We start from the raw sequence: 15,854 nt of genomic DNA on the forward strand, positions 1-15,854 counted from the left end.
ATATATATATATATATATATATATATATATATATATATATATATATTGCAATATGAATTTTAGCTACACATAATTACAAAAGTGGTCTCACATTTTTATTGATTTCACTTCATTGCATTTTACTTTGCAAATTTACTCTGTTTGAAGTGTTAAAGGTAAGTCCAATACGACAGGGATAATTAAATAAAAAATAAAGGCAAGGTTAAGGTCTTAAATCCAATGATTTTAGGGTTAGGGAAAAACATTGCAAGGTAACCTGATCTATTTACTGTACCCTTAATAAATGGTTTAAATTCACTTTCTAAATGATTATCAAAAGCTTATTAGGCAATGTTTATGATTGTTATTGTGGACCTTTATAATAATTTTTTTCCCTGTGCATAATCAAATTTTACACTTTTTTGGGGAAAATATTTAGGAGCATGAGAATCCCAAATTGAAAATGTAATTTTCCACTAATATAAATTACGGAACTTCTACTCAAAAGCTGCAGCTATGATAATATTACTATGTTACCTTATGCTATGCAGACTCTTGGTTCACAATTACAAGTTTGGTCTTTATGTGTAAAAGGCTTGCTGTTTACCTAGTGGCGGGATGGCAAGATCCATTTCCTGATAAATTTAGCCATTGTTTGAATTACCTCTTTGAATAATCCTACAAGGGGTATGGAACTCAGACCATACAGCTCAAAAACAGAAAACGTTAGCAGATGGTTAAAAACCAGGATAACTGCAACTTTACACCTACAGTATGGAATCAATATACATACTATTCATCATGTTGTATGTGTTGTATCATTTGGGACAAACATGTTACATACATACAGTAGGCCCTGTTTTTTTTTTTTGTTGTTTGTTTTGTTAAATTAGCATTAGACTGATAAAATATCGATAAGCTATAAACATTTAACAAAGTGTAACAGCAAAATAAATTCAATGTTGGAAAATTAAACTGCTCAGAGGGACAAGCTAAGTAATCTTTAGAAAAATGAAATTATTTTGTAGCTGATATAGAAATTCAATTTACCAGAAAAAAAAAAAAAAAAAAAACGCATTTTCAATTCTGAAACATTAGATGTTTTTGCTTCTACTACTTTTTCTTTTAATTGATAGATGGCTCTGTTGTTCTGTTAAGTAATACATAAAGAGTAACTGAAGACAAAAAATTTTAAATTCTTCATGGAAAAGACATTAAGAGTTTTGGCATGCACCGTTTTTAAATTACACGTTTCAAGAGATGTCGATAGAAAGCCTGCAACTTATCAAAAAAGCGGAAAAAGTTTGCTTCTCTTAAATTGAAATTTGTGTTTTTCTAATTGTGTCCAAATGTGCAGGCAGTTTGCGTAAACCATGTCCTGATTACATGTGGCAAAGTCAACCTTCTCAGTTCTAGCAAGACTAAAATGCTCCATGCGGTTGAAGTATTAATCTGATAGCTATTGCAAAATCCATCTCCAGTGTCATGGATTTTCCCCATATCCCACACTTCTTCCACCTGTGGCATGCTCTTTGCCAAAGAAAAGAGTGAAGGACTTGACCATAAAAAGGGGTGTTTGTTATCTCAATAAACTGGTATGTAGACAGTGGCTGGTGGATCCTGACAGGACCAGACAAGCCAAAAAAGGAGGAAAGGTGTCAGAGGAAGTCTGTAGATAAGCAAAAATAGCATTAAAAGGGTATGATTTTTAGATAGGACTGGATTCTGTAAATCTAGGTAATCATGTATGCATGACAACATATGTTTAGCAATTTCTGACTGGTGTTTGTTTCTGCTGGAAATGCTCAAAATGCACGAAAATCATACATAGATTCATAAATACATTTCCTCATTACTTCTAACTAAGATATAATCAAGATTTGTACTTAAAGGTCATCTGACTTAATGGCTCACTTAAACGTTTTAAAAGAAGAAAACATTGTGGTGTTGGTGCTCTGTAGCATCAGTTTATTTTCAAATGACATTTGTTACATTAGAAGGATCTTGTTTGTGTAAAAGAAACCGATTGGTCTCTTGGTGTTGTTCCAATTAGAAGGGAAGACTATGGGAAACAATTTGATCCAAAAATTGAAATTCTCCACACTGAGCAATATCCATACTGATTAGTATATTGGTTCATGGAACATAAAACTGAAAATGAAAATTTGAAATCTCTAAAAAAATTCTTCTCAATTCAATTCAAAAATACTTTATTAATTCCAAAGGAAATAAAATGTTATAGATCGACAATAACCCATTATACCAATCATTTTCTAAACTGTATAGTTAAAAAAAAAAAAAAAAAAGTAAACCCTTTTTTCATGGGAAAAAAAACAAAGCAACTGATGCCCACAATGGAGTCCAGTACAAAAGAAAAAAAAAATATGTCTGCTAAGGGTATAGGATCTAAAGGTAATAAAAAAATGCAGAATATATCTGTATAGTGAGGTATGTCTCATAGAACAATATTAAACGGTCAGTTGTGAGCTTAGTCTGTATTCTTAAAGATGGAGTTTAGTCAGAATCAGAATGCAGTTTATTGGCAAGTAGGTTTGCAATTACAAGGAATTTGACTTGGTGTTGATGGTGCAGAGAAATTAGATACATATACAGAATAGAGAATCTATAGCTATATACAATATAAAACGTACAATGAACTATATACAATGTATAGTACATAGTTATATACTATATACACAGTAGACTGTGCATTAATGTGGTTTAAAAATAAAAATAGCTCATCAGATTAAAAGCATTTGGCTATAAAAAAAAATACTGAGGAAGCCTCAAATACTTGCTTTTTTAGACATAATCTGGTGTTTGTTTATGAAAATAGAAATTGACAGACAAAAAATATATATATTGGAAGTGCAAACACTGCTTTGGGGTCTTTTTACATTAAACAAAAGGCTATTGTTTCATTTCTTTGAGACTGGATTGTTGCAAATTCATTACAGATTTTTAAATATAGTTTTTGATTATTAAAATCTTAATTTTGTTACAAAAATAAAGTAATGGGTATTCTTAAACCACTGTGGCTATTCCTAGTACATCTCTATTGGAATCAAGCATGTGAATGTCAGTAATATACTGTCTTGCATTTAAAAAAATGAATAAATATATGTCAGATAAACATTTGACAGAAAATCATAAGGTTATTATTTCAGCTAGTGGTTTTCCTCTTTGTTTCTAGCATTCAGCATCCTGAGGTGAATAAATAGCTTTGACAGATTGTTCCGTGCAATTAAGGAGTTGTGTAAACGCTCTAGGAGTAGAACATATTTTGATTATTTGTGTATTATCAAAGCAAAGACAAAATGTGTTTGCAAATCCTGAGGTTGTCTGGCTCGTTCTGTATTCAGATAACAATGTTAAATTAATTGTAAGAAAATATTGTAACCATACATGCCTAAGGCAGTTTTTCTTGTCTGTGCCAGAATAGTGATGGTAGTATTAGTTTTAAAATATATATATTGTTAAAACCTTTTTGTTTTTTCTTCACATAATGTGTGAGAACCCTGCTTATCTCTTTTGTGTTCTTTGGTACAAAGTAAAAATTTTCTTTTAAAAAAATCCATAGATTATTCCTACTCCTTGTCTTTTTTCTTCCAGAGGTCACAATGTTTGCATCTCAGATATTCCTATTTGTTTTTTATATATATATATATATATTTCCAGACTGGGCTACTCAGAAAAGCCTTGAATGCTCAGAAGCACTCATTTGGTAAAAAATGATGTTAGCGAAGAGCATCGGCTTACTCTGACCTTCCAACCACCCTGACCTCTCTTTCTTACCACTTTTTGTTACTCCTAAGGGACACAAGTCTTCAAGCTGTTTGACATTTATGGCACTAAGATGTTAAACTTTTGAAGGAATTAGCTGAAACAACTGCTGCTGTTGTTTTCCTTCGGAGGACCGTCTGCCCTCCCATCAAGCTCTGGAGCTGTTTGCCTCCTCTCCATCTGGGAAAATGATACTCTGTGAATCTAAAATCATATCCACAGGCTTTTAGTTTCATCATTCTTTTTTTTTTTTTTTTTTGGAAAACTGTCAAGATTAAGTAAAACTTGAACTAAAAAGGCTGGTCACAACTCCTTGCCTTTACATACATGTTTCTGTTCCATTAATTATTTGGCAGTGTATTGAATGATGATTATTTTGTTTCCCTTCATTTTTAGGGAAACAAAATCATTCAACTGTTTAGAATGATTTATCCCTTTTTATTACCTAAGCTGGCAGTTGAGATCCTAATCAGGGTTTTTGTGTATTTGGGCAGACAATCAGGGGTGTTTTGTGTCCTCCTTCTGAGTCATGATTAGTACTTAGGAGTCTCTGTGTGCCTTTGTGAGCTTTGTTACTTTCAACAGCAGTAAAGGGGGATTTCAGCCTTCTCTCTCTACATCTTGGCTGCAGATTGGTGCTTTCTTAGAATTCGACTCAGAGTTTCCATGGCTCTCTCTCTCTCTCTCCTGCCTAATTTGATAAATTAAAGTTCTTAGGTTCGCTGTCAGACTCCTATACCCTTGGGACTCCTTCCTCCTTTCTCACTTCTCTACCACAACATTTGCTGTTGCGGGTGAAAAATGACCGCAGGGAATAGAGTGGATTGTCAAAGTCGGTCTGCGGAGTGGAACACCCAGAGAGGGTGGTGGTGCCCGCTGTCCCCAACAGACTCCGACTCAACACTTGCCGCTAATGGCCTCTCTAAATTTACCTTCTAATTACCCCCGCTTATTGCCCCCAGCAAGCAGCGCTCTGGCTATGACCTTGAGTAAAGGGGAACAGAATTTTTTTTGAAAACTGGGCTTTTGTTCAGATCAGATTCACCTCAAAGCAAGAAGAAGAGTTGGCCAGCCAAAGCCTTCACTGTTTCTATTCACACGAGGAGTCTGCAGAAGATCTATAAATAGGAATGAAGAGATTCTTCTGAATAAAAGGTCTACATCTGGCTTTGTGTTGGCACAGCTGACACAGAGAGAGTATTTGCTCTAAGTGCCAGGTCAAAGGTCAGCCTGGGAGAGGAGGATTTTTCAACCATTCATGCCGCCCTGTCTCATTATTCAGTTCTTTCCATAATCCCTATAACCTGTGTTGTCACCACTGACCACCGTCGCTGCCCTGACCGACCCGCTGCAAGCGATGGCTCAGCTACAACAACAAATAGAGCTTCATCATCATCATTATAGCACAACTTGCAGTATCAGCACGACCAGCGGCCCACCTTCACTCGCATGTGTAAACATTTGTAAATACAACAGTCAGCCACAGACCAAGAAAGCTGCTGGGAATAAAGCTGTAACCAAAACATGGGAACAAACAACCCAGAATTTCATGCTCTTTGGGAAATACATAGAATAAGAAAAACAACTGGAAAACTGAATGGAAAAGCATTTTAGGTGTGTTCTTTGTTTGTTTTTTTTGTTAAGAAGAATTATATCTTTTGCATTGGAAGATAGATCTCTCACGGTTCTATACTGTAAGTAAATGAGGAATTAAGCTGTTACTTTAGTACAAACTTATTGGAGATAAATCAGTCAAGTTTTTAATCACCTTATTTGCTACAGTCGCAATTGATCTGCTTTAGAGTTAAACCTTTAGTCAATAACTTGAGAGATTTAAAAAATCTGTGTCTCTGGGACAGTTAACTTTACAACATAGTCATTATTTTTGAAACTGAAAGGATTTTAATGTATATATTAAAAAAACTATGTGAAATCAACCAGCCAGACAAGATTCAATAGCCTTTTGATTAACTTTGACTAAACTGGAAAATGTGAATTTTTTCCCACCTTAGTCATAACATATTTAAAAATGTGTTATCACTAAGGACTAAGAACTCCGACTCTTTTTGGTTTATAAACACATCAACCAACACCATTCTTTTTTTTATCTACTTCTTTGCAAGAGAAAACTATAAATAACAGAAATGACATTACAGATAGATATTTATTTTAAATAAATGGGAAGAATTTTGTATGTCTGTGTGATAATCTGAAGTCCCAAAGAACCTACAGCATCTTTTCCTCTCTTGCCTTCATTGATGAAAGAACAAAATCTGGACCGGCACAAAAGAAAAGTGGAGTTGGCATCACCCTGGATACATCTATATAAAAATTATTTATCAGGAACCAAAACATCTGTGATGTCACAAGGATATCATCCTTGTCACAATTTTCTCTTCTCTCCACTTTCTACTCAAACGCTCCTGTCCAATATCATCGTGACCACCCAGCTCACTCCAGAGTAGACAAGCCATGATGAGCTTTCACCCCAGCCCCGTCGTGTCCTTTAACCTTTCACCTACAGCCCCACAAAGCTGTAAAGGGCAGCTGTCTGGCTGTGCATTCTGAGGGATTCTGAAGTTGTACCTCTACCACCAGTTTCATCTAACCTTATTTCAGTGTACCTATTGCATTATGTCAGTGTAAGTGTTAATGGTTAAAGAAGAGGTGAAATATTCTAAGCATCTATGCATCTCTTGTTGATTCTGTTTTAATTAATTTCAGTTGTACAGATATTTTAAAACCTCAAAGGCAGAGCAGAGGAACTTTCTGACCTTTCCTGTCAGATTTGAGCCACATATCTACCCCCTTGTGCTTTAATTAACTTTCTCTGTCATGTAAGACAGCATAAATTGATTTTTTATCTCTCATTACCACTCAAAATGAGAAAGCGCTTCTTAAATCAATCTCTCTATGCTTTTGATTCATCCAAAAGGAGGACCTGAATCATCTGATTTGATGTAAGGATGAGGGAACTCTGCTTTAATCCTCCTCACAAAACACACAGAGTATTGGTGGCAGATGAGTGTGAAGAGCTTCTGAGTGACAGCTCCCGGAAGCTTGGAGATAAGACGTTTATCCTGTGCCAGTTATTTCTCCTCGACAGGCGCAGGTAAGCTGTAATCAGCTCCAGTGACATGTGTTCTGAGTCAATAGGCCTAACTGCATTTGGTGCAGAGAGGCTGATTATTAGGTGCTGAACTGAGGCAAACATAAAAGATAAACACTGAGACAGGCTGAGCTGATGAGGATATCTGCTGCTCTTCAACCTCCAATATCTGCAGTGACCTCTGTTTCCTGTGTTCAAACAAAGATAAAATGGACTTTAATATTCATCATTTAAATCCACAACACATGACATTGACTCATGAAAAACGGTTTTACTTACCTCTACTAACTGCTCTGTATGGCTGACTCTTTGTGGACAGATTTAATTCAGTAAATTTATGCGTCATTAGGCTGAAGTTGTTCTTGATACACAACTTTTAGAGTTTGGGCCACCAGGAGTTTCAAACAGTATCTTAAACATTATTGAAAATACCAGTTTCATGGTATTATTGTTCTTACACAACAAATCTAAAATATAGGTTGTACAGTATGACATAATTGCTTGAAAAATTAAACAGAAAGGCAACTGTTATTCATACCGCTAAAAGGATATGATTATAGTTATGATCATGTAAAAAATATGTAATTTTTATTTTTGGGTTAAATGTAGATCTAAAAAGCTATGTTTAGTATATTATAGCTGCCTAGTGCACAGACTAATATATTTGCTTTTCATTTACATTTTTTGGAAGTGAAACAAGGAAAATATGTTAGCTGCTTGGATGGCCTGTCATGCCCTTTGAAAATATGAAGTTATAATTCTTATTATTTTATTGTAATAAGAGTAATAACTAGTACCTTCACTGTGCTCCTGACTTTTAAACATTGTAGTTCTTTGCTTTTTAAATAGTTTTTTTGGTAAATTTAAAGTATTTTTATCAAAACTTTTGAAAACGCTGGTATATTACTTGATACCGGTCCCTAACTCATGCCTGCAAAGGATGGTTTCTGTAAGCCCTTGTTTGTTTTGAAAAATAACAAGCTATAAATTCTCATCTCTGAACTTCCTTTCCATGCTTTATGGGTGTCAAACAACTTTGTTACCATTTCTAAACGTTTATGCAAGTTTAAATTGGTTAAAGAGACCTGCTGGTCAAGAGTTAAACATCAATATACAGTATATCACAACATTATTTCATTCAAAAATGCCAATTTGACTTTTAAATGCATTTCTCATAGTGGCCATACACTACAGTCTATTACAACAGTTTTGAAACATATTGGCTACGTGAACAGCGATGTTCACCACAGACACATGGCCTTATTGCTATTCACCGTTTAAGCCAATAAAGAGCATTTCTCTTCAAATGATGTACTAATATTGTAATATAAATTCACAAGAGGTTTCAAAATAAATGTTTTAAGCTGGTTTATCAAGATATAAACTAAATAATTTATTGCTCCTCCTCACTACAGTACAATTCAACAGTGTTATTGAATATTAAACTTAAGGAGGCTCGGAGACTGTCCACTCTCTAATTCAGAAATCTGACTTTAATAAGGAACCTATTTGAATTTTTGAGCTCCCTGACTACAACTAACCACACCATTAGTGCCGTGTGGGAAGTATTTCTGGTCATAAGATGCAGACAAAGATGACTGGAGCACTCCCAAGAGTATTTTGCTGAATACATCAGAGGTGTGTGAACACAAATACAGATTTTAGATAGACTGACCATAGATAAATTCAACCTAAATCAAGCAATCTCTTTCAGAAAGGAATGGTTTCATACACATAAAAAAATGCTTACTATGGCTGATGAGAAATGTTAAACGTATTTGTCTCTTTTGCTCATTCTTGAAAGTTTTTACTTATATCTTTGAAATAGCCTTTTTATTTGATCCATTTGACTGAAAGATGGTTTGATGAGCAGACTGACACCTCATTAGTTCAGAGGTGATGTATCTATAAGCCTGTAGCCAATTACTTCGGGTTAGAAATTCTCGCACTGTTCGGCAGATGTGATTTTAAACATGTTAATGTTAAATGAGTCCGAAAGATTTAAATGTCATATATTCAAGATAGATTTTGTGGATCATCAGAAGCAACTGACATTCTGCCCGACTTAGACACCAATGGCAACTACTGGTAAGATGAAAAAAGTTAAAATAAAAGAGAAACTAGAACAAGCAGAGGACTGTTGCAGTTCTTTGCTTTGGCCACAGATGGCAGTTTTATAAAAAACAAAACAAACAAAAAAAACTCTGCAATGCCTCTTTAAGATGGTTTCAGAAGAGTTTGCATGCAGTTACAAATAGCCTAAAAATAAATCTTATAAACTCCAATAGTTCACTTAGGCATTCCTAAGCATACTGAACCATCACTGTAAGCTTTCTAAGACGTAGATTACGTGATCAAAGGAGCTCAAGTGTGACTTTTTCAGTTTAAATGGTAGCCAACCATTACAACATCACAAAGATTTTCCAGACTGTCTCAATGAATTTAATTACTTATAGGGGCACATCCTTGCATGCTTGGTTGCAGACAAGCTTCAGCAAGGTAGGGCCACACCTCTATTTCAAGCAGAAGTGAACAAGAGCAGATTTAGGGAATTCAGCATGCCATGGATGCCTAGGCAGGTATGTGGGATTTTCTGCTCCATGCGCCCTAAAACCCCCTTTTATTTTTACTCAATGGATAAACTGCTGCTAAGAAAGGGACTTGGATTACAGAGGCATAAAAAGGGGTGGTAGAGTTTTCTGGGTGGTGCTTCGTCCTTTATCTCAATACAGATTGCATGAAAGGGGTCACTTTCTGAGCTAGAAGTTTGACCCACCAGCCAAGTGTATGGGCTGCAGAACAGTTTTAAAAAGTGATAAAAGTGCAGACGGTTGCCACTAACAAGGTTTGGTTTTAGGCAGATTCTTAACAAAAATCTGAGGACACTTTTGGATATAAAGGACCATTCTCTGTGTCTTCCTTTGTGTCTGGTAGTCATTACTAAGACCTTGTGAGAAAGCAATATGAGACACACCAGATCCTAACATTTGTCCCCCCATCAGTTGCTGACCAATCAGCTGGTTGTAAATTCAGCCGCTTAACGTCATGTTAAGGCTTTGGTTAGTTTCACAGCATTGCTCTTGGCCTGATACGGCTTCTTTTTTTGACCCATAACATGTAGGAATGCTGTTTTGGAGATAACTTATTGTTGACAGTAAAGTGTATACACACTTTGAGGTGGACTACTATCATATACTCCTTATCTGGCTGGGCTGCTGGATTTCAAAGGAAATGTGTTTCAGCATGTCCCTTCTTGTAAAGATTCTGAATCCAGATTGTAATAGATTTTTTTTTCTATTTTAGAAACACAAATTAAGAAGTTTACTGATTTTCTGAGCTGTTGTATTTCCAAAAAGGAAGTTATCTAAAATAATTTTAATTCATACTTTAATTATTAAAGTTAATCAGCATTTTTTAAGCTTGTAATAAGAAAATAGTATTTGAGCTGTTTTTGTTTTGGGGTATAAATATGATGAAAGAAGCATATTTTATTAGTCTAGTACTGCCAGCACCTCTTGTCTGGGTACAGTCTCAAATTTACAGCCAACAAATGTAAAAGGAGGTTAAGAAAAAAAAAAAGATCTGCCAACTGCTGCATATCTGCAGCAAAGAGAAGCATCATGTCTCTAGTGTAAAACATTGGATGCTTTATGTCAGCTGCTTGTTTGGGAGGCAAACAATGTAAAATGCCCTTTCCCTGCTATCACAAACTGTGTGAAGTGTGCATAACACTTCCATTGTGACAGTGTGCTTTGATCAGTGTACTGAAATGGTTAACTCCTTCTTGGGTGTTCTGTTTCAAAATGTACTGCAATGACAGATTTTCTATTTTAACACTTTTTTGACAATTTTGAAACAGTAACTTTTTAAAACACAACCAAAAAACTATTAAATACCTTTATATGTTATATGTACCAAAAGTTATCTTAATTCCACACATTCAACTCCAGCATACTTAATTTACATGTAAACTCTGTCGTGTTTCACACTACATCACCTACGTTATTCTCATATATTTGATGAGTTGCAAAATTAAAACATGTTCTGATAAAGATGCATGAAATGATCATTAAATATGGATGTAACTGCCAGACTTTGCTTTATTTTTTTAAGGAAAAAATGTTCTAGACATCCATAAAAAGATGTGAGGCTGCTTTGATTTGAAATTTAGATTATTATTTGTTTACTTTCTCATTCATCAAAAGTAAGATTTGAAAATACAGCAAGCAATACTTTAGGTGTGTAGCCATGTAAAAAAGTGAAAACAATAAGTGCAATTGGATATAAATCTTACCTTGTTTATTTAATAATTATTTTCAAAAGCTTTAAATAGTTGAACAGAGTGAAACTTAAGTTCTTAAATGGAAATTTTACATAAAAAAAACCAGCAGCAAGCTGTTTAATTGTAAATTAGCATGTAACCTGTTTGTGAGGTTTTGTTTGCTGTGACCTCAGAGTTGGACTGTCTGTCTCTTTTCTTTTAGCCATCTATCCATCTTCTGCCACTTATCCGCCAGGGTCATGGGGAGGGGGGGGGCTATCTCCAGCAGTCTATGGGCAAATATATTTTGCCCTTCCATCGCAGGACAATTTAGAGACACCAATTAACCTAAAAGTCATGTTCTTAGACTGTGGGATTAGGTTGGAGTCCCCAGAGAGAAACAGAGCATGCTTAGACAGAACATGCAAACTCCATACAAAGACCCTAGGCTGTGAACTGAACCCAGGAAAACCACAGATGATAAATATGAAATATAAAATTTATTTTTATATCACATTTATCTAATGTGATTTAAAAACACCAAAATCTGCTTTCATCCACTATCTTTGGATGGATTATCATCCGGATTATCATCCGTCCAAATCATTGGGCTAAAAAAGAAGTATAAGGGAAGGTTTTTGGATAAATTACTTTTCTTCATCATCTTAGAATATTTCTCTAACATCAGGCTCAAATTAGTTGATATTTCACAAGATCCCTGTCGGGTTCTAATAGGATTGCTGAGAATATAAAGTGGAGATTAAGGATAAAATCCATGATAAATTAAGGTGGAGTTTTCTTTGGGTGTGGTGCATTTTAATAATTGCACTTTTGTAACTACATTATTAAATTTTAGCTATGAAAAAAGTAGAAACACAAATGCAATGCCATCCTCATGTTTCAAGTTGGCATTTTCTTGCAAGATTCCATTTTGTGACCATATGTTTTGTGACCATTTGTGCTACACATTTAATTTGGTGCAGAAGGGATAGAATTTTAAAAAGTATATAATCTACTTCTTATGCTTTCTCACAGAACTACCTGAAATTATGCATGTGCCATTTGTATGTCAAATGTGTCAAACTTTATATTTGTACTCCAACATATAGTGACACCAAATATACCTCAAGTTTCCTTAAACATTCAAATAACTGCTCTTATGCTTTTTTATTACTGTTCTTGTTTTCTTTGTTAATTTTATTTCTTTTTTCTTTTTTTTTTTGTTATTGTTCTTTCCCAATGATATGGACTATTTTATGTCTGGAATAAAGGTTATATATATATATAAAGAATGTAAAATATGACGGCCTTAATTCTAAAAGAAGGTTGTTGAGCAATCAGTTTGTGACCTTCAGCTCAGGCATAATACCACAGAGATGGTAAATCTGTTGTCAAAACCTCAGGTTGGATTAAGCATCAATGAGATTTTGGGTTAAATTACTTTTTTTTTATTGTTCAATTTAGTTTGACACATATATATATTATTGAAAATAAATTAGTTGGATGTAAAGCAAGATTTCCACAGCTCTGCACTTTTTTCACACCTAGTAGCACTGCTAACCTCCTGCCTTTCATTCATTGAAGCCCTTATGTTTAAAAAAGTATCATATAAATTTGTGCACTTTTTTAAAACATTAATAAGGCCCAGCTATATTGCGGGTTCTTTAGTGTTGTTTAGACAACATGTGAGGCCTTAGAGCAAAGATGTATAATGGTCAGAAACTCCTGCTTTATTACCTCCATATATCAATATATAAATATTATATATTCAGTGATCGCATTTTTTTTCAATGTGAAGCAACAGCTGTAGAGAAGCTGCAGTACAGCCAGAATAGAGATGAAACTGCAAACGGTAATTCTGGATTACTTTCGGCAATGTTTCCTGGAATCCCTCATGCTACCACTCTCCAAAATCCCAGCTTCAGCGAGTAATCTTCTTATTCTTAGAGCTGAATTTTTAAATCCTGATGTCACCACATCACTGCTGTATGCTGAACAGAAAGTTTACAAGTGTGCTTCTGTGAGAGTGGAGTGGAGACCAATATATATATAATAAATAAAGAGATAGAGATATAGATAGATAAATATATAAATATATAAACAGAATGTTAAATGAAACTCCCAGGGATGACAGGTATATCCTTTTCTTTTTCTTTACCTGCATGTCAGAAAGTTCGACAGTGAGAACAGCCTGTTGGGGTCTGAAGTGGCTTAGCACATGAGCAGCTGGATGGGTTTTTATTTTACTATGAGGATTAAGGTTGCCATATTTTATCATTTCACTTGCAGGGGAGGAACTTTTTCTTCTGTTCTGTGTGTGACCTCCCTTCTGGTTGATGAAGGTCCTTTACATGTTCTTTTGAGCCGTTTTCCATTGCCAGTAAAAAAAATCACACTTGGCTGCAGAGAGGCATGTGTCTGCTTCTAATCAAGAGAAAGCCGAATGTGCTTTAAGATCTCTTCCGCTTTGGACTTTTTATTTAGTAAGTAGGTAGCTTTGATTCGTTTTTTAGGGATGCAACTAACGATTAGTTTAAAAATCGATTAATCTGTCAATTATTTTTTCCATTTATCGATTAATAATCGGATAGCAAGAGGTTCCTTAAAGAAGACTTTTTTCGAAACGAAACCAGGTGAAACTCAAACTTTTCCACTTGAGAGGTTCTGGATAGAGCATATTGATAGATGGAAAAAAAAATGTTTATCTTAAATGCAAAATGTTTTTATATATATTTTACAATCTTGGTATAACTACTGCAATGAATAGGTTGCTCTGTCTGTTTTAGAGTCTTTATACTCCAGTTAGTAATTAATCGATTACTAAATTACTTGACGATTATTTCTATAATTGACTAATCACAATTAATCGATTCATTGTTTCAGCCCTAGTTAGTTTAGTCAATTTCTCACTTTTTAGGCAAGGTGAATATATTTATATAGTACTATTCAGTACATAGACAATTCAAAGTGCTTCAGAGGAACGAGACTCATGATAGAAGCTAAATGAAAGCAGATAAACATTAAATAGGAGTCTGGCAGGGCAGTCTCCAATACAGGATCTTGTTCAGCACCTAAATCTAAGAGATATACTCTAGAGCAGGGGATGTCAAACTTGTTTTTATATTGGTTTTTAAAGTTTTTTTTTCTCCCATTTTAATTTCCAGTTTGTTCACCTTAAAAGATCGCATCTCTCTAGAGTCTAAATTGGTTTGTAGCCAGAAAATGTTTAACTAATGCAGGAACTTTAAAATCTGATCTAATATTTAATCTGGTTTATGTACCTTCTCGCATTTATATGACAGGTCGACATGTGTAGTTAAAGCTTAGCAGTGCAATAACATATCAAACTACAGGTTTTGGATCCAACAAACTTAATCTAAGGTTTAAAGTTTCATATGAAGTGAAAATTAATGTCAGGGCGGAGTTATGATGCACTCTGGCTTCAATTTCTCACCTCACCATCTGTGCTGGCAGTTTTCCTGGCCCCCAAAATGTGGATACCCCTTACACATTGGAACCCACATTTTAACACCACGTTTGCTGTAATAATCCCAATATCCAGGTGTAAAATATTTAATTTTATTTAGGTCCTGTTTTCTGCATATGTTATCTGTATTGATGAGAGCGCTAAATGATTTCTAGGATGGAGAAACTAAGAGAAAAAAATCCTTGAATCCCCAATTTTACTTTTATTTCTTCCAACAAAAAGTCAATTTCAAACATAAGAAACCAGAACAGAGTTTTACCCATAAAATCAAGCAAATTAAAAACAAAGCCCTTCTCTTTTTTAAGTCCAGAAGCTCTAATTTGAAGGTCAAAGCTCAGACGGCCAGACGCTGAACTTTATTAAATATCTGACCTTTTGTTATTTAAGATATGCCATGACTTCTGGCAGTTGTCATAATTCATCGACCAGTCCAACTATTTTATTTTGCCATTAGTTTCAGTCTCTGCAGAGTAACTTACTACTTGTCTTTGTCAAGCCTGTCAATAACCAGATTTAGTCCATCCTTAACCACATTAAAGCAGGATGTCATTGGGGGAGGGGAAGACCCAACAGCTCTCATAAATTAATTTCTGAGTGTAAGACGGTAGCATGTGAATGATTAGCATACTATATCAAATCAACATTAGCATATAAAGGGGTTTTCTATTTTCATTGCAGCTCTTTGTGGCTTTTACACAAGTTTGTTTCTGCTGATTTTCTTTTAATTACAGGCAGAGCTCAAACAAATCTATGTTTCCTTTTTTATAGAGCTAAGGTCTACCGGTACTGCTCATCACTTCTCCTTTCTGCTCAACTCAACCGACTATCGGATCCTGCGCATGGATGAGGACCATGATCGCATGTATGTGGGAAGCAAAGATTACATCCTGTCTCTGGATCTGCATGACATCAACAAGGAGCCGCTAATTGTAAGAAACATTCCATTGACACAAATAAAGTGGAAGGGAACAGCTTGGGTTTACAGTTTTCCTTTTCCTGACAGATCCACTGGCCTGTTGCATCCCAGAGGAAGACTGAATGCATCTTGTCTGGGAAAGACACCAATGTAAGTGACTTCATCATGACGTTGTACTGGCTCTGTTAGATCTGACTAAACTCTAGAATTATATTTTAATTTGCAGCCAGGAAGCAATTTTACTTAATTTGATTGCTGCCAAAACTGAGTTATGCTTCGGGTAACTAAGCTTTTTTTTTCTTCTTTTTTTTTTTCTTTT

At 34.9% G+C, this 15,854-nt stretch overlaps 1 protein-coding gene across 2 annotated transcripts in view; it reads left to right on the forward strand.

The window, feature by feature from the left end:
* The window catches only part of LOC107097502 (semaphorin-3F-like), a 63,182-nt gene that overhangs the window by 21,867 nt on the left and 25,461 nt on the right, over positions 1–15,854 (forward strand). For both annotated transcript variants that reach the window (XM_015394661.1, XM_015394662.1), the window contains 2 exons: positions 15,388–15,548; positions 15,623–15,685. In XM_015394661.1, the coding sequence (XP_015250147.1) occupies positions 15,388–15,548; positions 15,623–15,685 (224 nt within the window). The remainder of the gene's footprint in view (positions 1–15,387; positions 15,549–15,622; positions 15,686–15,854) is intronic.

The sequence above is a fragment of the Cyprinodon variegatus genome, unplaced genomic scaffold (assembly GCF_000732505.1).
Source record: "Cyprinodon variegatus isolate N-32 unplaced genomic scaffold, C_variegatus-1.0 Scaffold702, whole genome shotgun sequence".
Classification (NCBI taxonomy): domain Eukaryota; kingdom Metazoa; phylum Chordata; class Actinopteri; order Cyprinodontiformes; family Cyprinodontidae; genus Cyprinodon; species Cyprinodon variegatus.